General features: G+C 44.3%; 1 protein-coding gene across 2 annotated transcripts in view; it reads left to right on the top strand.

Moving 5' to 3' along the window:
• Nucleotides 1–14,829: 14,829 nt before the first annotated feature.
• Nucleotides 14,830–23,999, top strand: part of MERTK (MER proto-oncogene, tyrosine kinase) — a 124,830-nt gene continuing 115,660 nt past the window's right edge. The window contains exon 1 of one of the 2 annotated variants that reach the window (XM_027033727.2): nucleotides 14,830–15,123. In XM_027033727.2, the coding sequence (XP_026889528.1) occupies nucleotides 15,063–15,123 (61 nt within the window). In that variant the 5' untranslated portion in view covers nucleotides 14,830–15,062. The remainder of the gene's footprint in view (nucleotides 15,124–23,999) is intronic. The other variant, XM_027033726.2, reaches the window with a different exon arrangement.

Genomic DNA, 23,999 nt, shown 5'->3' with positions numbered 1-23,999 from the left:
AAATTATCTCAGAAACATCATTACCTATTACACAGTAGACAGCAAATCTGTTTAATAAATGGATGGACTCATTCATTTAGGAATTATTTTATTATGCTTCCATGTACTTGAGACATACAAAATGACTATGTGGGAGCACCTGGGTGGCTCAGTCAGTTAAGCGCCCGACTTCGGCTCAGGTCATGATCACACAGTTCATGGGTTCAAGCCCCACATCGGGCTCTGTGCCGACAGCTCAGAGCCTGGAGCCTGCTTCGGATTCTGTGTCTCCCTCTCTCTCTGCCCCGCCCTGCTGGCACTCTGTCTCTCTTGCAAAAATAAATAAACATTAAAAAGTTTTAGAAAAAACAAAAAACAAAATGGCTATGTGAAGGCCTGTGCCATCAGTGAACTCACGGTTGTGGGGAGCAGAGTTACAAACAGTTATCAATAGAAGGTGGTCAGTGCTGTTGGGGCTACTACAGCATTGGAAGAAAGAATGGAGTTTCAAGTCTAGGGGGATTTAGGGAAACTACATAAAGGCGGCGACATTGGCCCTGAGTCTTGAAGGATACCTAAATTAGTTGGAGGGCATAAGTAGGAAAAAGCATTTTATTTAATTTTTTAAAAAAATTTTTTTATGTTTATTTTTAAGAGACAGAGCATGAGTGGGGGAGGGGCAGAGAGAGAGGGAGACCCAGAATCCAAAGCAGGCTCGAGGCTCTGAGCTGTCAGCACAGAGCCCCATGCGGGGCTAGAACCCACAAACCATGAGATCATGGCCTGAGCCAAAGTCAGAGGCTTAACTGACTGAGCCACCCAGGCGCCCCAGGAGAAAGCATTTTAGCCAAAGGCATCAGCTTGAGCAGAGGCTTGGAGATGACAAACTGAATGGCAGGTTTGCAAAAGCCTCAAGAAGCTTAGGAGTAGAGAAAATAAAATCAGGAGTCTGTGTGGAAGGAGGAATAGCCCCAGGCTGCTCATTCAAGAAGCCTCAATATACCAGCAAAAAAATAAGGAAGCTCACTCTAAGGTATGCCCCTAGCCCAGTGGGATAATCTGGATAATGATCATAACAGACTAAAACACATCAGAGATGTAAAAATGTGTGTATTTGTAATGATGCTAAACAAACAAAACCTTCCTGGTTGACACTGGAGATTGCCTAGTCCATCAACTCACTTCTCTGAAATTTGATAAAGTGAAAGAATCCAGCATGTATCCAGTCCTTCTTCTGTGATCTCTGTTTCAGAAGAATTAATGGATTGGTGAAAGAAAGTTCTTTTTATAGAAGAATCCCAGGTAATAAAGAGAATTCCTGAAAGTATTAGAAATGCACTGTTCTAGGATAAAAAACTTAAGAGACAAACCAAAATACAATGTGACAACTTTTCTAAAATTAATTTTATTTCTTTTTTTTAACATTTATTTATTTTTGAGAGGGTGGGGGAGGGGCAGACAGAGAGTGGGACAGAGGATCCAAAGCGGGCTCTATGCTGACAGCAGAGATCCCAATGCAGGGCTCGAACTCACAAACCATGAGATCATGACCTGAGCCAAAGTCAGACACTTAACCGACTGAGCCACCCAGGTGCCCCGAAGACTTTTTGATCTTTTGACCCCAAAAACCAACTATTAAATGACATCTTGGATTCGACCAGGGAAATTTGAGTATGTACTGAGTATTAGATGATTTGAAAGAATTATTAACTTTGTTAGATGTGATAATGGTGGTTAAGCTTAAAAAAATCCTATCAGTTTAAGATGCAGATTAAGGGTAAAATAGTATGTCTGGGACTTGTTTTAAAGTACTCAAGCAAGAAGGGGGGGGGGGGCAGGAGATAGATGAAACCAGATTGGCAAAATGTTGGTAATAGTGGATTTTTTTTTTTAATGTTTATTAATTTTTGAAGGAGAAGAGACAGAGTGCGAGCATGGAAGGGGCAGAGAGGGGGACACAGAATCCCAAGCAGGATCCAGGCTCTGAGCTGTCAGCACAAAGCCCAATGCAGGCCTCAAACTCACAAACTGTGAGATCATGACCTGAGCCAAAGTCAGACACTTAACAGACTGAGCCACCCCTGGCGCCCGATAATAGCAGATTCTTAATGATGGGCACATAAAGGTTCATTATTAAAAGTGGAATCACTCTTGCCAATGTTTAATATTTTGCATAATAAATAGTTTTAAAAAGCAAAGTAAGTAAAAAAACAAATGCTCCCTTTTCAAAGAAAACTTCTCTGTCCACCGTATCTAAACTTGGTACCCCAAGTCCTCCTCTGTGATCCAGTTTACTCCTTTTATAAAACTTTTCACAAACTTTTAAACTGTTCTTCTTAAAAATGTATTTACTTGTCTGTTAACCCCCCTCCAGAATATAAACTCCATCTTATTTAGGACAGCGGTACAGCACCTACCATTCAGCCTGGTACATAGTGGATGAGAAATATGTATTTCTTAAATGAATGAGTGAATGAATGGATGAATGAATGACTGAATGAATGAATAACAAAAGCAAATTTTGGTGAAGGTGGGAGCAGTGAGCATTGTTAGAGTGTAAACATGCATGCTTCTCTGGAAGACAGAAAGGAGAGCAGACAGAAATGGACTAGGCTATTTATATCACAGGGGGAAATGGAAACAACCTACATATTCAACAAGAGGGGATTTCTATGTAAAATTAACATTGAATAAGTGCCCAAAATGGCACTTAAATACAACAAAGGATTTTTGTTTTAACCCAGAAATTTAGGAGGATTGGGTACATGGGAAAAGACAATAGCTCCAATATTTTGGAAGCTGTAAAGCAGCAGAGTGATTAAGTCATTTAAGAAAACTAAATATTAACAATGGGGGAGAGGTAAGAATTAAGCCAGATTTTATCATAAAACCTCAAAAGTCTCAGGAATTGGTGGCATCAGATACCCCTAGATGTGGGTATGAACATAGAGATGACAGAGTGAGAAGGTTGGGCTGAGGATCCATTTTTGTAGCCCTTTTCTACTCTGATTGTGGCCTTGACCATATGACTTACATTGGTCAAAGGGACAGTGGTCGTAAGAACACTTAAAAAAAAAAAAAAAAAAGGAAAGGAAAATCATTGAGTTGATGCATGTGTTAATTAACTTGATGGAAGAATCCTTTCACAATGTATACATACATCAGATCATCATGTTGTATACTTTAAATATATTACGTTTGTAGTTGTCAACTCGACTCTCAATAAAGCTGGAAAAAAAAAAAAAAGAGAGTGGGTTATAGGAGAAAGGATAAACACTGGATCCATGGGGCGTGTAGAGTTGAGAAACAGATACATACAAATAGAGGCAATTGATATTTTTAAATCAACTTTATTTTTTCGAACAGTTTAACAGAAAAATTGCAAAGCTAGTTCAGAGAGTTCCCATAGTTCCCACACAGTTTTCTCTATTAATATTTTACATTTATAAAATGTAAGGTGGGTACATTTATTAAAATTGATGAAGCAATATCAGTACCTTATTAATATAAAACCATGCCTTATTCAAATTTCAGTAGTTTTTACCTGAAGTCCTTTTTCTGTTAAAGAATCCAATTCAGGATATGCTGTGTTTCCGTAAGCTTCTTTTGTTGTTTTTTAAAACCTTTATAGTTTTGAGGAATGCTGGTCAGGTATTTTGTAGCATATTCTTTACCTGGAATTTCTCTGATGTTTTTCTCCTGATTAGACTGGGGATATGGATTTGGGGGAGGAAGCTTATAGAGATAAAGTGCCGTTTCATCCCATCATGTGTATACCAACCACATGACTTATCATTAGCTGTGTCACCTGGCTAAGGTAGTGTTTGTAACTTATCTACTTTATATACCTGAAATTACTGTTCCCCCTTTCCATATTGTACTCTTTGGAAGGAAGACAATATGTGCAGCCCTCATTTAAAGAGTGGGGCAAATTGATTTTTTTTTCAAAGTTGCAAAATAATTCAGCAGAGGAAAGATAGTCTTGTTGACAATTAGTGCTGGAAGAATTGGATATCCATATGCAAAGAAAGAAAGAAAGAAAGGAAGGAAGGAAGGAAGGAAGGAAGGAAGGAAGGAAGGAAGGAAGGAAGGAAGGGAGGTGGGGAGGGAGGGAAGGAGAAAGAAAAAAAAAGAGGAAGAAAGAGAGGAACTTGATCCATACCTCATACTAGTTACTCAAAATGGATCAAAGATATAAATGTAAGAGTAAAATGATAAAACATTTAGAAGAAAGCAATGTAGGTGTACATTCTTGTGACCCTGGATTTGACAATGATTTCTTAGGTATGGCCCCAAAAGCTTAAGGAATCAAAAAAAAAAAAAAAAAAGGCAAATTTGACTTCATAAAAATTTTATGATTTTGTGTTTCAAATGACACTATTAAGAAAGTGCAGAGGCGCCTGGGTGGCTCAGTCGGTTAAGCATTGGACTTCAGCTCAGGTCATGATCTCATGATTCAAGGGTTCCGGCCCCGTTTGTGGGTTTGGGCCCCGCATCAGGGTCTGTGCTGACAACTCAGAGCCGGAGCCTGCTTCAGACTCTGTGTCTCCCTCTTTGTCTGCCCCTCCCCTGCTCACACTCTGTCTCTCTCAGTCTCTCAAAAATAAATAAACGTTAAAAATTTTTTTTAAATTAAAAAAGAAAGTGCAAAAACAAGCCATAAAATGGGAGGAGATATTTGAAGTCATATATCTGTATTTATCTAGGATATGTAATGAACTCTTACAACTCAACACAAAAAGACGACCCAATTTAAAACTGGGCAAAGGATTTGAATAGACATTTCTCCAAAGAAGATAAACAAATGGGCAAAAAAAAAAAAAAAAAAAAAAAAAAGTGAAAAAATGATCAGTATCATTAGTTACCAGGGAAATGCAAATCAAAACCACAGTGAGATACCACTTCACACCCACTAGGATGGCCATAATCCAAAAGTTGTACAGTAACAAATGTTGATGAAAATGTGGAAATATTGGAACCCTCCCACATTGCTGGTGGGAGTGCAAAATGGTGCAACCACTTGGTAAACCAGTTGGACAGATTCTCAAAAAATTTAAACCTAGAGCTACCATATGACCCAGCAATTGTACTTCTAGGTATATACCCAAGAGAACTGAAAGTGTATGTTTACACAAACACTTCTATATGACCATCCGTAGCAGCATTATGCATAATAGCCAAGAAGTGGAAGTAACCCATAATGCCCTTCAACTGATGACTGGGTAAACAGAATGGGATCTATGCATACAATGGAATATTATTCAGCTATAAAAGGGAATTAAGTATTGATATGTGCTACAACATGAATGAACCCTGAAACTATTATGCCTAATGAAAGAATGCAGTCACAAAAGGCCACATATTTTATAATTCCATTTATATGAAACACCCAGAATAGGCAAATCTATAGAGACAGAAGTAAATTAATGATTGCCAGGGGGTTGGAGGTTGGGGTAGAGGGTGGGATGGGGGAACAGAAAATGACAGCTAATAGGTATGTGGTTTCTTTTTGAGGCAATGAAATGCTCTAAAATAATGGTGCTGTTGCACAAGTCTATGAATATAGAAAAATGGCTCCCTTATATACTTTAAAAGGGTGAACTTGGGGCGCCTGGGTGGCTCAGTCAGTTAAATGGCCGACTTCAGCTCAGGTCACGATCTCACGGTCCCTGAGTTTGAGCCCTGCATCGGGCTCTGGGCTGATGGCTCAGAGCCTGGAGCCTGCTTCCGATTCTGTGTCTCCCTCTCTCTCTGCCCCTCCCCCATTCATGCTCTGTCTCTCTCTGTCTCAAAAATAAATAAAGGTTAAAAAAAATTAAAAAAAAAAAAGGAGAATCTTGGGCTATGTGAATTATATCTGAATAAAGCTGTTTTTTAAAGTTCTTAGATAAGACACCAAAACCACAATCCTTAAAAGAAAAAAAAAACAATAATGAATTGAATCTCATCAAAACTAACATTTTTTGCTCTGCTAAGGACATTGTCAAGAAAAAGAAAATCCAAGCTGTAGACTGGAAAAAATATATATATATTGCAAACCACATTACTGACCAATGGCTTTTTTTTTCTTTTTTTTCTTTTTTTTTTTTAATTGACATCCAAATTAGTTAGCATATAGTGAAACAATGATTTCAGGAGTAGATTCCTTAATGCCCTTCCCCATGTAGCCCATCCCCTGTCCCACAACCCCTCCAGTAACACTCTGTTCTCCATATTTAAGAGTCTCTTATGTTTTGCCCCCCTCCCTGTGTTTTTTTTATTATTTTTGTTTCCCTTCCCTTGTGTTCATTTGTTCTGTGTCTTAAAGTCCTCATATGAGTGAAGTCATATGATATTTGTCTTTCTCTGACTAATTTCGCTTAGCATAATACTCTCCAGTTCCATCCATGTTGTTGCAAATGGCAAGATTTCATTCTTTTTGATTGCTGAGTAATACTCCATTGTGTGCGTGCGTGTGCGTGTATACGATATACCAGCATATGTATATATATATATATATATATATATATATATATATATATAATAAGTATATAATATATAAAATATATAATTATATGTATATTATATTATTTATATATATATTTATATATATATATGTGGTATATACCACATCCTCTTTATCCATTCATCCATCAATGGACATTTGGGCTCTTTCCATACTTTGGCTATTGTTGATAGTGCTGCTATAAACATGGGGGTGCATGTGTCCCTTCGAAACAGCACACCTGTATCTCTTGGATAAATGCCTAGTAGTGCAATTCCTGGGTAGTAAGGTAGTTCTATTTTTAGTTTTTTGAGGAACCTCCATACTGTTTTCCAGAGTGGCTGCACCAGCTTGCATTCCCACCAGCATTGCAAAAGAGATCCTCTTTCTCCACATCCTCACCAACATCTGTTGTTGCCTGAGTTGTTAATGTTAGCCATTCTGACAGGTGTCAGGTGGTATCTCATTGTGGTTTTGATTTGTATTTCCCAGATGATGAGTGATGCTGAGCATTTTTTCATGTGTCAGTTGGCCATCTGGATGTCTTCTTTGGAGAAGTGTCTATTCATGTCTTTTGCCCATTTCTTCACTGGATTATTTGTTTTTGGGTGTTGAGTTTGTGACTAATGGCTTTTATCCAGAACATATAAAGAATTCTGAAAACTCAAAAAAAAAAAAAAAAAAAAGAAACCTACAGCTTTGTTCCTTGATAAAGCTCTTATCATACTTAAGTGAGATCTTCATCATGATCATGGTTACTAATTGATTTATCCAATTGTAACCTGGTGAAAAGGAAGACAGATTCATATTGAAACAATGCAAAAAATATATATGTATATGGCTATGAAAGAAAAGAACTGGGTAAAGATACTTTATATAATATTTCGCCAATACTACCATTATTCTGAGTGGTTTTGTAGATAACACTAATCAATATATATCATTAATCATAACATAATCCTTACTGGGTGTTTTTCTTTACTTGTTAGCTTCTGATCTATACACTCTTTTATGGGATTGCTTATTCTGAATTCCAAGGGGTCAGTTGGAATAAGATCCCATTTAAAGGATGTCTTATTCCAGTTTGAACAAATATGGCAATAAGATTGATGGCTAGCGATAAAGAAAAAGCTTTTTAATATGCTTATTAAAAGAAGGATATTACCTATAATTAAATCTAAAGTAGGTTTTGTGGCTCCTGGGTTAAGCAGTGTACTTATGCATTTACCTCCTTCTGGACTAAAGAGTCTGCAAACCCTACCCCAGTCCTTTAGTGCAGATTGACAGCAGTCTATGTTGACAATGCCAGTCCATTCTGTATCTATGGTACAGTTCTCAACTGTGGTTCTTTTGATGTTTCTTCCGGAAGACCAATTACTCTCGGGCAAGTGGGGACTCTCAAAAGGAGCTAATAGCTGGATTAACTCCAGCTATTTTGCTATGTGCACTTAGCTGTAGCACTTGTCTAGGTAAATTGTGGCTGAGGTTAGGGGCATAGCTTTTAAGACTTAATAACACTTTATTGTTGTACATGGAGCTTTCCCCTCAAGTTAGGAGACAGAGAGATGCAGAAAGAGGAAAGAGTTACTGACAAACAAGACATTGTAAAAGATTAGCACACTTCACTTTGGGGAAGAAAAGACTTATTTTCTCTCTTGTGTCCCTTTTTCAGTTTTCATTCCTACAAAAAGAACTACCAGCTTAGATTTAACAACTTCAGCCAAGGGTCAAAAGGAAACATGGAACTCATAAACACCAACGCAGAAGCTCCAGCACACATACACACACATGCACTCACACATGCACACATACACCATTTTTGCACTCCCAGGGCCAACCAAACACTTCAAAGAGCACAGAGAATGCAAGGAGGTAACAGAAGTACAAGTGTCCAAACAGGCAACCAAAAACTATTATCAATCAGATTTCTATTGTCTGCTACCTTGCAGATCACCAGTCATCCGTTCCCAAGGAACTACCAGAACGAGCCCCCTGTGATTTCAGTACATTGTTCAGCAAATGGAATCTCATCTACTTACCATCCCCCATCCCGCCAACAAACTACAAGAACTAGAAACTTCTTACTTCCAGAATGGCTTTGACAAGCAAAATGGAGTCTTTTATATGCACTATCTCAATTACCCTGCAACTACAAAGGCAAAACTCTTAGACTACTAGTATTTTGTTGAAGGAGCTAAATGGAGTTGCTTACCAGCATCAGTTCAGTTTCTCATTGGACTACAAAATCTAGATCTCTATGCTTATGATATGTTCTGAAGCATGCTGAACAAACCCCTACATCCACCATCTCAATTTCTTCTAATCTTCAAGTGTCAGACACTTGTACTTCCAGAACAGTTTTCAGTGCCTCGGTGAACTCTAGTGTCTGGATATTTGCACATCCCCAATGTTGTTCAGCATGGCGAAAGAATATCTTATCAATGTCATCTCAGGTTTCCAAAAGCTGCAAGGGCCAGACACTGGTCCTTCCAGTTTGTCATTCACCCTTTCAAATGCCAGTCACTGACATGCTCCAATACTTGAGCTTCCCAAATGGTGATTTGAGCCTTTTATTTATTTTTTTTTAACATTTATTTTTATTTTTGAGACAGAGAGAGACAGAGAGGGTCAGAGAGAGGGAGACACAGAATCTGAAACAGGCTCCAGGCTCTGAGCTGTCAGCACAGAGCCCGACGTGGGGCTCGAACTCACGGACCGTGAGATCATGACCTGAGCTGAAGTCGGCCACTTAACCGACTGAGCTACCCAGGCGCCCCAATTTGAGCCTTTTAAACACACAGTCTGAATTTGCCTTCCCTGCCCCCACCACACAAATGCCAGCACATGCGAATACGCGAACTGGATAATTTCCAATCTGTTGTTCAGCACACGGAATGAAGCATTTTGTATGCTCCATTATCATACCCCAGCAAATTCAAGAAGTGGGCACTTGGCATTCTGTTACATAGTTCAGCTTGCTGGCTGAATGAAGTGTCATACCAGAATTCTCTCAGTCCCATAACAAATAACAAATACCAGATAATACTACTTCCGTTTGTTTCCACATCCGCGAAAACATACACCATCCCATTTTTATAACAAATTGTAACACTTAAATACTTTCACTTCTACTCTTTCCAGGATACCCAATGGGTTCTCTTAACATGCACAACATCACTTCCCCCAACCAACTACAAAAGCCCAACAACCATTTTATACAATGTTCAATACACTCAGGGGCATCTTTAAACAATACTATCCCTTTTTTGAGCTAGACAGTTTTGCTTCCAGTAAGTTTTTGGGGCCTGGCAAATGGATTTTCTTGCAAAAGAGTCCCCATAAACCACAAAAAGAAATGCCTTTATTTTACGATGATAATCACTATGCTGAAGGTAAACTTTTATGTATCATTTCATTTTGCAACAACTACAAAAGCTATTGTGCTGTGAGGGTCTGGAATTAGCCTGAGCTATTTTGTTAAAGTTCCTGCATGGCACTGACTCCTGGTCAGGGCATGAGGCATACCGATTAATAATGTTCCTTTGTAATCATGGGTTTGTGGAAGTTTAAGGAGATTTGTACCAACTTGTCAGCATTGCTTATTGAAAACAGTGAGGGGGATAATTTGCACCTGGTCTCCGCAAGACCCCAGAGGGCCCTGCTATGGAAGCTGATTATGCCTCACCAATATGCCTAGGTGACCAGCAAAATTTAAAAATCCCCAGCTGAGCCACTATTTTGTGCTCCCTGTCTCCAAGGTGTCCCAAGTGGTTCCTGATCCAAGAGAGAAAGTGTATCTGGCCACATGCTTTGCAGAGGGAGGACGAAGGACCCTGTACCTGGCCTCTCTGGACCCTTTACCATGAAACAACCTTTAACTGTGATGCATATTCTTACTTTATTGTTGTTCCTATATCGTGTTCTCTTTTTGTAACAAACTTTAGGATTTTGATCTGGTGAGTTTTCTTTAGCAATGGATTTCTGTGTACCTGCTACTTAGCAGTTATACAAGTACAGCGGTAGGCTTGTGTTAGAGTCAGGATTCCTAGTGAATTACCTTCCCTACAACATAGTCACCAGAGAGGTATACACCTGTTGAGCTCACTGAATGGAGACCCTTCCATGCAGCATCTATGTTGCCTAAAAAACTACAAGATGTTGTGTTTTCCTTAAGATTTGGAGTATTCTGAGTTGCCTTTTTTTTTTTAACTCTATTTTTGAGAGAGAGACAGAGTGTGAGCAGGGAAGGGGCAGAGAGAGAGGGAGACACAGAATCCGAAGCAGGCTCCAGGCTCCACGCTGTCAGCACAGAGCCCTACGTAGGGCTCAAACTCACAAACCGTGAGATCATGTCCTGAGCGGAAGTCAGATGCTTAACCAGCTGAGCCACCCAGGTGCCCCTGAGTTGCCTGTCTTATTGGCACCATCCCAGTCCCCCTGCAAATTTCAAGAACTTGGCATTTCTATTTACAACACGTTGCTTAGCACACTGAATGGAGGACAAGAGATCAAGGGGCTTAGAATACGTAGTGTTGGAACGTCATTATGTGGTACTGAAAGCACCAAGAATTATGACAGGGATAGTGTGAAGGAGTGACTGTGGAGCAAGTACCAAAATCTTCAAGGAGGGGCGCCTCGGTGGCTCAGCTGGTTAAGTGTTTGACCGGCTCAGGTCACGATGATCTCGCGGTTGATGAAAATTCAAGCCCTGCATCCGGCTCTGTACTGACAACGCAGAGCCTACTTTGGATCCTCTGTCTCCCTCTCTCACTGCCCCTCCTCTGCATTCTCTCTCTCTCTTTCTCAAAAAGAAACATTAAAAATAAAATACAATAAAATCATCAAGGAATATGAGAGAGAGAGAGAGAGAGAGAGCGAGCGAGCGAGCCCTAGGGGTCTGTAGATACCTGCAGCAAACAGGGCTGGTAACATAACATTCAAGCCACAGACTTTAGAGGGGAGGGACAGGAAATGGTCTTAGGGCAGCAAGAAGAACCCCACCTCCGGGCTCAGGGGCATGAGGGGACGTGAGTGTGGGAGCCATGGTTCTGCAAAGGAAAACCAGGGTGCTGGGACTGGAAGAGCATGGAATGGCTGCTGGGTGAGTGAGTCCAGGCTGTAACAAGCACGAGGGGCCGTGGGATGGCTCCCTCGTGGAGGTGCTGTGCATATGTCCCAGGTGTTGGTATTACACTTGGAATGGAGCTTGGAATAGTGAATGAATGAATGGCTCTCTGGCACTGAAAGAGGGATGGGGCCATTTCCCAGCACACCCTCATTCAGAGCATGCTGAGGCCAAGCCAGCTGTGTAAATACTTTATCGGGTGGTCTGCACTATGTAAAAGTGGACAGGGGGAGGCCTGCCCTGAATGAGGGGGCCACGTGCTAGACTGGAGGGGGGAGGGGGGAGTAAATTACAAGCCACATCTGGGGACAAGGCTGAAAGGGTAAGAGGGGGGGTAGCAGAAGGACAAAGAGAAATAAGACGGCTTTCCAATGGGCTGGTTGAGAACTGAGTCTCTACACAGTTCATGTGGGGAGTTCAACCGGAAGTCTTAAACCTTCTCATTGTTATGTTGAACATGATCAATTTACCGACTGGGATCACAATGGCACTACATTTGGGGCGCAGCCCTTCTACACTCAAGTCATTGGGGGTAGTCTTCCCCAACCCCTGAATGGATGCTACTGCAGGCCCTTGATACTCCTTCTTTTTCTTAGGGAATAAACAACAGGGTTCCTCCCTGTAACACACCAAGTCTTAGTAAATGCACAACACGTAGTGGGCATTCAAGTATGGGTTCCAGGATGGTGTTGCCCTGTTGAAGTTGCACAAATGTGTATAGGCAGAGGTCCTATAAACATGGAAATAGTTGTTTAATATGGGAGTCTGATTTTTTTCTTTTTGGCTCACATTTCCCTTCACATATCTTGATCCTGTGAAGAACACATTACATGACAATGTCATTTAGGTGCATGGCATGTATGAAACTAATATGATAGAACTGATATCCCACATTTTCACCAAGTTTTCCTATTTGTGGAAGTTAAAAAACATAGCTGCAAATTCTTTGACACTTCCATTATCAGGAGTTGAGGGGGAGGGTGTCTCTGGTTCTTCCCTGGGAGAGTGGGGTTGTGACTGCTTCCACGGAGAGAGTCTGGTGAAGTGGAGCTAGGTGACCTCTGAAGCTAGGTTACAAAAGGCCAGACAGCTTCTCCCTCGTTCACTAGAACGAATGCCTGCTTTTGCCAGCCCAGGTCACCATGCAAGACTTCCAACTGCACTGAAGCCACCATGGAGAAGCCTCATTAAGTGCTCTGGTCTGCGGCCCTAGTCTTCAGGTCATCCCAGGGCAAGCGCCAGCTATGTGAGGGCGCAAGCCTCTAGATCAGGGGTTGGCCACCTTTTTTCTTAAAGGGCCATATGATCTCTGTCATGCTCCTCAGCTGTGCTGTTACAGTACCAAAACAGCCATAGATAACATACACACAAATGACTGTATTCCAATAACATTTACTTGCAAAAACAGGTGATGGGCCGGGAGGCTGTTGTTTGCTGACCCCTGTTCTAGATGATTCTAATCCCCAGCCATTTGAGCCTAAGATCCCAGCAGAAATGGGAGAGCAAAGACACACTATCTCCCTTGCACTGGTCCAAATCTCTGACCCACAGATTCCATGACTCTAATACAGTGGCTTTTGTTTTATCCCCATATGTCATATGTCACACAGAAATGGATAACTGGAACAGTTCCATGCAAGGTAGAGAAAGAGATTTGAGCAAACTTGAAGGAGTAGAGTTAACCAAGAGGGTGTGAGTCTGGGGGAAGAACATTGTGCACAGTGGGAACAGTCGGTACAATACCCCAGGGTGGCAGTGTGTCTAGGGTACGTGAGCCATAGCAAGAAAATTGTAGAACGGCCCCACTGAGGTGTCCTGCCACCTTGCACATCTCCGCATAGGCATGTAGGCAGGACTTGACTGTAGTCTTACCCAGGTCTAGACCGACTGTGTATGGTTCCTCCTGGAGCACGAGGAGGTAAGCCTGATGAGCAGCTGTTTGAAGGCAACTTCATATCCCTTTCTTGCGGGAGACTGCAGGAACGTGTTTTTCTTCCTCTTCCATAGTTGTAGTTGAACACAGAACTTTCCATCTCCTCGCCTCCATGCCGCTTCCTCCCCTGAAGGATACAACTGCAGGCTCAGTATCAGTCTGTAAAACTGCCTGGGAGTAGTTTAGAGTTGGCTGCTCAGCGAGTGACCCGCTGCTCCCTCTGGCTTGGTGTCCTCCCACGGAGCTGGGGATGCAAGGAGCTGGCATGGTGTTGATCTTGCTTTTGCTGTCAGTGTAAGTCATAACCTGTCTAAATCCATTCCATTTGGGTTGGTTCTCTCTGTACAGCCAAATCTACCCAAAGAGGCCAGCCAGCCTCAGGGTCAGGGACTACTTGACAGGAAACCAGCATAAATGGAAGCAGAGTAAGGAGATGAGGTCAGAGAGGATAGGGGACCAGGTCCCATAGGACCTTGTAGGCCTTTGGCCTTTTGCAGCAAGAAAGCAGGAAACATTGGAGAGTTTTGAGAGTTCTGAGCAGAGAAACGACAATGATCTGGCTCATGTGGTCAAAAAGGATCACTTAAAATAAATTAACCCCAAAAATGTTTCCTTTAAGAATTTATGTAAGTTACTGTTGTAATTATTAGTAAAAGTGGCTTTGATTTCTTTTATGATTAACTTTCTCGGCTGATGCCCTCTGGGCCCCTCCACACTTCAGAGCTACGGAGCTCCCTCCCTGAGCGTTGCCTCTCTCAGACTTGTCGCGGGCGGGCGCAGCAAACAATTCCTGTCATCACCAGGAACCGCTCCCCTGGAGGCAGTGCGCTCCCCGCCGCCAAGACTGGTCCCACACCTTTGGCCAGGTACCCAGGGAGCGCTCAGTAGGGAGCGGTGCCACGATGGTCTTGGCCTCTGGGAGCGTTGCTGCCAGGGTTTTCTGTGTCTTGCACGTCTGGATTGCGGAATCGCCGCGGACCCCAAGGTGCTGTACCCTCCTTTTGGGTCTGCCTCGGGAGCCCTCCACGCGTCTCCAACTTTTTCCCTGTCTCAGTCTCCCTCCCACCCACACGTGTTGAACTCCTGGCCAGCCCAGAGGCCAGGGCTGCTCTTTACTCCACACCTCCAGCCGCCCCTCCCCTCTACTGGTTTCTAATTCCCTCCCTTTCTTGCAGTCCCCTCCCTTTCTCTCCACCCCCGTCCCCCATCCCTGGCCGCCCAGCTCGGCCCATGGCCCGCCCCTCCGCACCCGTGCTGTCCAGCTCGGTCCCCTTCCTTCCCCTCGGCGGCCCGCCTCTCTGCCCTCCTTCCCGCCCCCTCCCCACCCTAACTGGCTCGGGTCCGCTCGGACTCGGCCCCCGGCCCGCCCCTTCCAGCCCTAGGCGCCTCCTGCCCGCGGCGCGGCCCCGCCACTTCGGCGCTAGCTGCCCCGCCGCCGGGACTGGGCTGCTTAGCTGGCGTGCTCGACCGGGGACTGGGCAGGTTTGGGACGTCCATCTGTCCGTGGATCGGGAGAGAATTTCCAGACGCGCTGCCCCGGGATGGGGTGGGCCGTGCTACCGCTGCTGTCGTGGTTCTTCCTCCCCGCGCTCTGGAGCAGAGGTGAGTGCGCGGGGCCCAGAGCCAGGCGCGGGGGGCCGGGGGCTTGCGGCCGGAGCTCGGTGAAGGGGGCGCGCCGACGGGGACGCGCCCGGCTGCCGGGCAAGTTTGCAAACACCTCCGCACGCCCCGGCGGTGCCAGGGCGTGGAGCGCGGGGGTCGACACCAACTCACTGATAGAGCGCCAAGGTCGGGTCGTGGGTGCGTGTCCCGGTGGAGCCGGCTAGGGGATGGGTGCCGAGGGGTTCCCCTATACTGCGGAGGAGGAAATGGAGCTCGGCCCGGCCCGCTGCAGGTCGCCAAGTTTTCAGCCCCCGGGAACATTGGTCGCAGATCTGGTCGGGAACGCTCTGAAAACTTTCCCCTAGACACCGCAGCGGAGTTGGACCCCTGCTCTGTCAGTAGTCCTGGGAGCCGCGGGCCCCATCTCCCAAGGGACCGGTGCCGGGGACGAGCCGCCTGGGGAGTTGGAGTCACATTCTTGGTGCTGCGATCGACCCGGGACGGGAGTCCGCCAGAGAGGGACTGCCTGCCGTCCAGGCTGCTCCCACTGGGCCCTTATGGGCAATGTTAGCACCCCTTTACAGGGACACCCTGTGAGTGTGGGGGCCCTGGACAAAGGGGAAGCATTCTTTTAACCCCTGTTATTGCTGAACAGAATCTAATGTGCTTGGACAGCGTCTGAGTTTGTCCTGAAAATGTCACATTCCAATGTAAGATAGTGGATTGATAAGTAGAGGCCAAGTAAGGCAGGTTCCATTCTTCATCAACTGTTTGGAGAATAAGTTTTTAACAAGCTAGAAGTTTGATTGCTGATGGCATTTTTTGACTAAGCTGGGAAAGAGTAACCAGGCTTTACCAAAAAGAAAAAGAAATGGTGGGGGATGCCACATCCCTGGCATTTTTCCTTAAGCTAAAAGTTTTCTATTTCAATTCAGCATGTGGTTTTTGTTTCTTTTGCCCATGAACATGACTGAATAGCTTTTACCTAATCACAAAGAATTTTTTTAAAGAATACCTGGAAAGTTCAATTAGAGTTAGGCAATTTACTTAAATTTTTTTCCTTTGAGGTTTTCCTTTGAAAGGTCAGTTGCTCAACTAAAAAATTTTTAAGCAGTGAACATTCTTGTTTCATACATTAAATTACATATGCAATTTATAATTTGGGACCACATAGTAGTTTGAAGCAAACATCAAAAGCCAAACCAATCAAAGAACTAAAACAATTCTGTTCTACATCCCCACCAAAACCCTTCAAAATTCGTCAGCATTTCTGTCAGATCCCGCTTTTCATAATCTGCTGCAAATCTCTATTTTGCTACTAGTGAGGACTAGCCGTACCTAGTCTTGGTGGTGAACGTGAACGTGGTGACAATTATGGGAAAAGTAACAGAAACGATAGTTTTGGTGCTTATAAGGTATTTAAAAATGAAGCGTTTCTCTAAATTTTTTAAAAACCATAATCAAAAAACTCTTGTAGCTGACAATCAGCTTTAGTCAGATAATCATAAAACGTCTGCTAAAACCCACCCAGAAGGAAGAATGAAAAATGTCTGTTTTTCTTCTGCCTTTTGCTTTTTATCTTGAATTTACCTGTGAGATGTGTGACAGTGTTGTATATCACTTTGCAAAAGCTTAAAGGATGGAATTCTCACTGACAGAATTAGAACAGAAGTAAAAATGCTATGGGAAGAGAGAAATTAGACTCTGTCCAGTTATAAGATTTTAGAGAGGGAGAGAGAGAGACAAGGTGAGGGATGTGTGTGTATAACAATGGAGAAGAATTGGTAAATAATTAAAATTCACATAGCACTTTAACCCAGGACTGCCCGCCCCCATGCACACACATAAACACCATCCCACAAAGAATTACCCACACGCAGAACTGAAACTGCTGAACCAGGGGCATCAGGCTTTCCAATCTTTCCTTTCCGCTCAGTCTCTGATGGGGGAGCCAGTGAGCAGCAAAACCAGGCAAAGGGTGGCTCTCTAGAGGGCCAGGGAGAGGATAGAAGAGGAAAAATATAAAAGTGGATTAAAGTGAGCGAATCAGCCCATGATAAAACTGTACATGCAGCTAAACATAGTCCTTAGAACAAATTGGGCTTTTAAAACCCTTCAACATTAGCATTTTTACCCCAAACTGATGCCATAACAGATATTACAATATATTGTAAACGTTTTCCTGGGGAGAACTTGAAGTTGTCCTGTTGCTGACAGGCTTTTTGACAATGGCCTTGAATGCTTTTTGGAAGTAAGCAGGGCACATTTTAAAGATAATTTTTTAAAAGGGGCGCCTGGATGGCTCAGTCAGTTGAGCAACCAATTTCAGCTCAGGTCATGGTCTCACAGTCTGTGAGTTCGAGCCCTGCGTCGGGCTCTGTGCTGACAGCTCAGAGCCTGGAGCCTGCTTCGGATCCTGCGTCTCCCTCTCTCTCTGCCCCTCCCCTACTCATGCCCTCTCTCTGTCTCAGAAATAAATAAACATTAAAAAAAATAATAATTTTTTAAAAGTCATTCTGGGGGCACCTGGGTGGCTCAGTCAGTTGAGTCTCAGACTCCTGATTTTGGCTCAGGTCATGATCCCAGGGTTGTGGGATCAAGCCCTGCATCGGGCTCCATGCTGAGTGTGGAGCCTGCTTGGAATTCTCTCTCTCGCTCTCTCTCTCTCTCTCTCTCTCTCCCTCTCCCCCTCCCTCTTTCTCTCTTTCTTCCCTCTCTCCCCCACTCCTCTTTATCTCTCTCTCTCTTAAATGAAAAAGCAAAGAAATAAAGTCATTCTGATCTACTTTCTTTTTTTTTTTAATTTTTTTTTAACGTTTATTTATTTTTGAGACAGAGAGAGACAGAGCATGAACGGGGGAGGGGCAGAGAGAGAGGGAGACACAGAACTGGAAGCAGGCTCCAGGCTCTGAGCCATCAGCCCAGAGCCCGACGCGAGGCTCGAACTCACGGACTGTGAGATCGTGACCTGAGCTGAAGTTGGACGCTTAACCGACTGAGCCACCCAGGCGCCCCTCTACTTTCTTTTTAAAAAGAATTTTTTTAATGTTTATTTATTTTTGAGAGAGAGACAGAGCACAAGTGGGGGAGGGACAGAGACAGAGGGAGAAACAGAATCGGAAGCAGGCTCCAGGCTCCAAGCTGTCAGCACAGAGCCTGATGCGGGTTTGAACCCACAAACTGTGAGATCATGACCTGAGCTGAAGTTGGACGCTTAACTGACTGAGCCTCTAGGTGCCCCCTGATCTACTTTCTTAAAGTGATGACTGGAACACAGATACGTTTAAAATTTAACAGTAACTATGTTTTTCAATTTTAATTTTAGAAATAATTTCCAGATTGGGGTGCCTGGGTGACTCAGTCGATTAAGCATTCAACTTCAGCTTGGTCATGATCTCACGGTCCGTGAGTTCAAGCCCCGCATCAGGCTCTGTGCTAACAGTTCAGAGCCTGGACCCTGCTTCAGATTCTGTCTCCCTCTCTCTCTGCCCCTCCCCCACTCACGCTCTGTTTCTGTCTCTCAAAATAAAAATAAACATTAAAAAAATTTAAAAAAAAAAAGAATTTCCAGATAATCTGAAGAGCAGGGCCAGTGAGTTGCCAGTCAGAGCTGGTTATGAACAGGTTGAATCTTTTAAGATGCCTGTGAATTGGGAACATGCTACCAGGTAGAAAAGCTGAGCCAGGATGTTGGTTCCCTCTCCAACCTGCAAATGGACACATATTTGTAACTGCTGCTTCCTATGTTATAGCCAGAATGAGCTTTTGAAGATGAACTGGACTGTGTTGTCCCCTGGTTTAAAATCCTCCAGTGGCTTCCCATTCCTGACCAGGGTTTGCAAAGTTGCCAGGAGCCCCCTCCCCACTCCCCCTGCCTCATTTCTAGTTCTGATGTTCACTCTGCTCCAGCTATAAGCGTCTGTCTAGCATTTTTGCATTGGCTGTTCCCTCTAGCTGGACTCTAACCCAAGATCTCTCTATGCCAGCTCCTTCTTATAGTTTGGGTTTCAGCTCAGATGTCCCCTTTGAAGAGGCCTTCCCTCACTCCCACCTCAGCCAGAGCTGCGCGCGTGCCATTGGGTTTAATTTCCTGATAACACTTTTCACGACGTGATGGTGAGATGGTGCCCTGCTCCACCCATTTCAGATGCTCTGTGAGTGTGTGTGAATGGTATCGGAGAAGAAGGATCCTGTGGGTCTCACCATGTGCTCCTCCCCCTCTGTCTTTCTGCTGGCTCACCCAGAAACAGAATTGCTGCAGCTCTCATGCCCTTGTGCTTGGGGCTTGGTTGACAAAAAACAGCCTTATATTTTGCTGTGATGTCAAAGAATGATTTCATTACAAGGACACTTAAGACATTGAAAGAAGATAGATTTTTGGACTATATTAACCCAATATAGCACTATTAACATTTTATATTCTCTTTACTGTTCTAGCTAGAGGGGGAAAAAAGTCCAAATCTGATTTTTCAGTTTAAAAACACAGTGTTAGCAGCTCCTTGCTGGGGGCAGCTTGCCTGATCTCTAGTTAGCTGTGATCCTGAGTGCCTTGACTTTGGCCGGTTGTCACTGGTTTAATCTTAACCCAAGCATCTGGATTGGTATGCATCCTAGCCGGAGGTTAATGAGTAAAAAAACTGAAAAAAGCTGGTTCACCACCTGAGTTTCTTTGGACTGGGATGAAAATGTTAACGGGGTGCTGGGTGGGCAGTGAGCTGGGCTTTATGTCCCATCTACCTGGCCTCTGTGGAGCCCTGGGGGCCGTGGGTAACTGTCAGGACCTCAGTTTCCACTCTGATACTCACAGAACTGGCGGAAGGATGAAATGAGCTAAGGGGACACAGGAAATGCTCCAAAAATGTTCCCGATCACTGCTGATGGTTCCCTTCCGTTCTTTTGAACTCAGATTTTGTAGAACTGTTTTTCCTAGACAAAAGGCATTGGGGGAAAGGTTCTTGTTTTCTAGCTGAAATGAAGCCTAAATTACAGCCCGAAATATGAGAACGGAGCCGTGGATCACCCTCCACCGTTCAGAGCACTTTCGTGAAGGGGCTGTCCGTATCATCCTAGAGCCCTATAACAGCCAGCTCCCTGCTACCGCTCTTTAGGGCTTTGTCCCCAGTAGTCCTGCCAGCAGAACCCAGGCTTGTCACTTGTCACCTGAGGCAGGGCCTGCCTGCTGCCACCCCCTCCCCTTACCTTCACTTGTGGAGTTCAGACTTAACAAAGTACAGGAATAGCTTCCTGTCCTGTGCCTCTCAGGAAGGTATAAAAATGAAGTCCAATTCCAGCTCAACTTTTCCCACAAAACTCTACTCCCAAGTGGGTATGGTTTGTTTTCATTTTTGCATTTGTTTTAGTTTTGTTGTTTTTGAATCTAAACATCCAGGTAATCCCTTTCCTTTCTATCCTCGAAAACTAGGTCTCCCAATTGATACAACATGGATGCAACATGAGGCTCAGTTTCTTAGAGTAAACTGTGTGCGCGTCTGAGCCTGTGTGTGTGCGGGTGGTCCTCAAGCAAATGGAACGGGCAGGGAGCCCCAGATGCACTCCTGTTCCCAGACACTTCCTGTTTGGTGGTGGCAGGTGTGAGCCATCCCCCAGGCACCCTGAGGGAAGCCCTGACTCCTCTCTGCCTCCTACACTCTGGGCATTTGCTAACCCCTGATGGGGAAGTAACCTGTTCTGTCTCTTCTACACCCCTTCCCTGTTCTAGTCCCTCTGCCTCCAGCTGAAGGCTGAACGTGCAGCCTGGCAGGGGGTGAGAATTCCATCAGGGTCTGTGGGCCCCTCTTGGACAGCAAAAGTATTGCAAGTACCTGGCCACCCTGGCACTTCCTCCCTGGGAGGCCTTTGCCTGACTTGCAGCCGTTGAACTGTATACAAGATTCTTTTTTTATTTTTTTAATTTGATATCTTTTTTTTTTTAATATTTATTCATTTGAGAGAGAGAGAGAGAGAGAGAGAGAGAGACAGAGCACGAGTGGGGGAGGGGCAGAGAGAAAGGGAGACACAGAATCCGAAGCAGGCTCCAGGCTCTGAGCTGTCAGCACAGAGCCCGACACGGGGCTCGAACTCACGAACTATGAGATCATGACCTGAGCCGAAGTCAGATGCTTAACCGACGGAGCCACCCAGGCACCCCAAACTGTGTAGAAGATTTTTAACTGCAGCAAGGTCCAGGCTTTCCCCAGTTTTGTGAGACCTCTCGACTCGGCCGCAGCAGCACTTGGAATAGCTAGGCATCCCTCTCTTCTTGGCAACACTGTTGTTTACATTCTCTGGTCCTCTGCAGTCTGCAGGATCCAGCAGGCATGACCTGTGACCTGCTGGGGAAGCCCTAGGCTGCCACGTCCAGGTCTCCTCCTCAGTTTCTGGTGTGTGGTTTTTTTGTTTTGTTTTGTTTTTTTAATGTTTATTTATTTTTGAGAGAGAGAGAGAGAGAGAGAGAGAGAGAGAGAGCACTCACAAGCAGAGAAGGATAGAAAGAGAGGGAGACACAGAATCCAAAGCAGGCTCCGAGCAGTCAGCACAGAGCCTGATGCGGAGCTCGAACTCATGAACCTTGAGATCCTGACCTGAACCAAAGTTGGACGTTTAACCAACTGAGCCACCCAAGCACCCCCCCCCCGCCTTTTTTTTTTAATTTAATTTTACTTATTTTGAGAAAGATACAGAGAGCAAGCGGGAAGGGATGAGAGAGAAGGAGACAGAATCCCAAGCAGGCTTCATGCTGTCAGGGCAGAGCCCGATGAGGAGCTCGAACTCATGAACCATGAGATCATGACCTGAACTGCAATCAAGAGTCATATGCTCAACCGACTGAGCCATCCAGGCACCAGTCAGTTCCTGGTGTTTTAAGGTGATAAATGAAGAAAGGGTAGCGTTTTAAAAATGTTTATTTCCTTTTGAGGAGTGGGGGAGGGGGACAGAGGATCCAAAGCAGGTTCTGTGCTGACAGCAGAGAGCCAGAGGGGCTGGAACTCACCAAACATGAGATCATGACCTGAGCTGAAGTCGGACCCTTAACCGACTGAACCACCCAGGCATCCCAGGGTGATTCTGTCTTATACATTTCATAGAGAAACCTATACTTAATTCTTCACTTAATGGCAAAATGGATTTTCCGTGAGTCTTGGGGGTGATGGGGGAGGAGCAGAAGGGGAGGAAGAAAAAGAGAGGAGGCAGATGTTGACTTTAGGTTTGAATCAAGATCATATAGGAGAAGTTTTACGCCCCAGACTTAGAATGTTTGAGAGACTTCTGCTTGGAGAAAACCCATTTCATTACATATCTCAATGTATGTATAGGTTTTTGTGGCAGGAAATTTTGTGCTCCTATATGTCCCCTTGTACCATTCGCTAGTGGTGTCTTCTGGGTACTTCTCAGTCGGTTCCTTCAAAGGTGCTGTCTGGCGTCTGCAGAGTAAGCCAAGGCCCCAGCCAGAGCTGATCATTGCAGCATTCGTGCACTGCCCTGGCTCACTTGGAGTCTCAGGTTGTCGTTTGACGATCAGGCAAAAGCTCTCAGACAGATCTCTTTTTGTGTAATCTGCTGTTTTGGGAGGGGTGGGGGAGCTCCAGTTACCTCAGCATTTAGGGACAACAAACAGCTTAGAATGTGCCTTAGCTGTGGTCTTGCCTCTCATTAGACACACAAAGGAAAGCCTTGTTTATCTTGGAGAAGCGATTGTTTTGCTATTTTAAGCTTCAGGGCGTATTAAAGCTATTAAGAGTAGACTGGCCTCATTATGGTTTTTGAAAATGACTTTTTTTTTTTTTACAAGTCAGAACAAGCTGTCTTGGTGGAGAATATTAGAACATGGACTCAAAGTTGCTGAAAGTTGTTTTCTGTCCCGGCACTACTTGGTGAATGCACAGTGAGGTGATAAATATTCATGGGCTCCCTAGTGCTGCCTGTTTCTGCCGGGCTGGTGTTCCACTGCATTACATGGCAGGCTGCCTCCACACAGGAAGTGAAACCCGCTTTTAAGCCTTTTTTACCATTCTGGCTCATGATTTGAAGATTTGTTGATGGAAACAATGTTCTTTGAAAGTTTTGTAGCAAAGCAAAAAGGAAGTTCATTGGATTTAGTATTACATCTAAAGCATGAGTTAAAAAACATAACCACTTTGGGAGTCCAGAGGTGTAAATTCTCATCTCCATTTTGATATTAACTTGTAGGGACACCTTTCTGAAACTCCAAATCCCCACTGATCAAATGGAAGGGCAGATAAGGGATTCTGGGGCCCTTTCTGGGCAGAAAACAGATTCCATCTGAAGGGCAGAGGTGAGGTGGGACCCTTGCTCACTGTGGTTCTAGATACAGTGCCTTAGCATGAGTGTCAGCCTCTCAACCCGGTACCAGACTCTGGCTGTGAGTGTCCTCAGGCCCCAGCCCAGAAACGGGGCCAGAGGCAATACAGAGTATTTCTTAAAAATGAGTCATGGCGGTGGGTTCTTTTCTGTGGGCAGATGCCATTCCCTGCGGCCTGAGATGTCTGTGCTCCTGTGAAATTCCCCCTCCAGCCCTGTCTGGGTTAATAGAATAGTTTAGAAACGTGGATGTATATTTCTGAGAATACTGGACCTGTCCAAACAGATTATGGCTTCTTCCTGTCAAATCTGCATGCAGTGTGGATCTTGGGTTCTAGAAGGCATGGGGATAATTAGGTAGTCTTTCTGGGCTGGGCAGAGTAGAGCATGTCTCCTCAGGGTGCAGAGCAGAATCCCTAGGGTCCAGGGGGAGTTCTGTATCATTTAAAAAAATTCTGTTCATTTAATATCATGATGTCATTTTATATCTGGAAATTAAATAAGTATTTTATGGTATGAATTGTAGGATGTAAAGCTCCCAAGCATTTTGGCTGGGA

The sequence above is a fragment of the Acinonyx jubatus genome, chromosome A3, assembly GCF_027475565.1.
Source record: "Acinonyx jubatus isolate Ajub_Pintada_27869175 chromosome A3, VMU_Ajub_asm_v1.0, whole genome shotgun sequence".
NCBI classification, from domain to species: Eukaryota; Metazoa; Chordata; class Mammalia; order Carnivora; family Felidae; genus Acinonyx; species Acinonyx jubatus.
The sequence above is the reverse complement of the archived record's forward strand: the minus strand, read 5'-3'. Positions and strand labels throughout refer to the sequence as shown.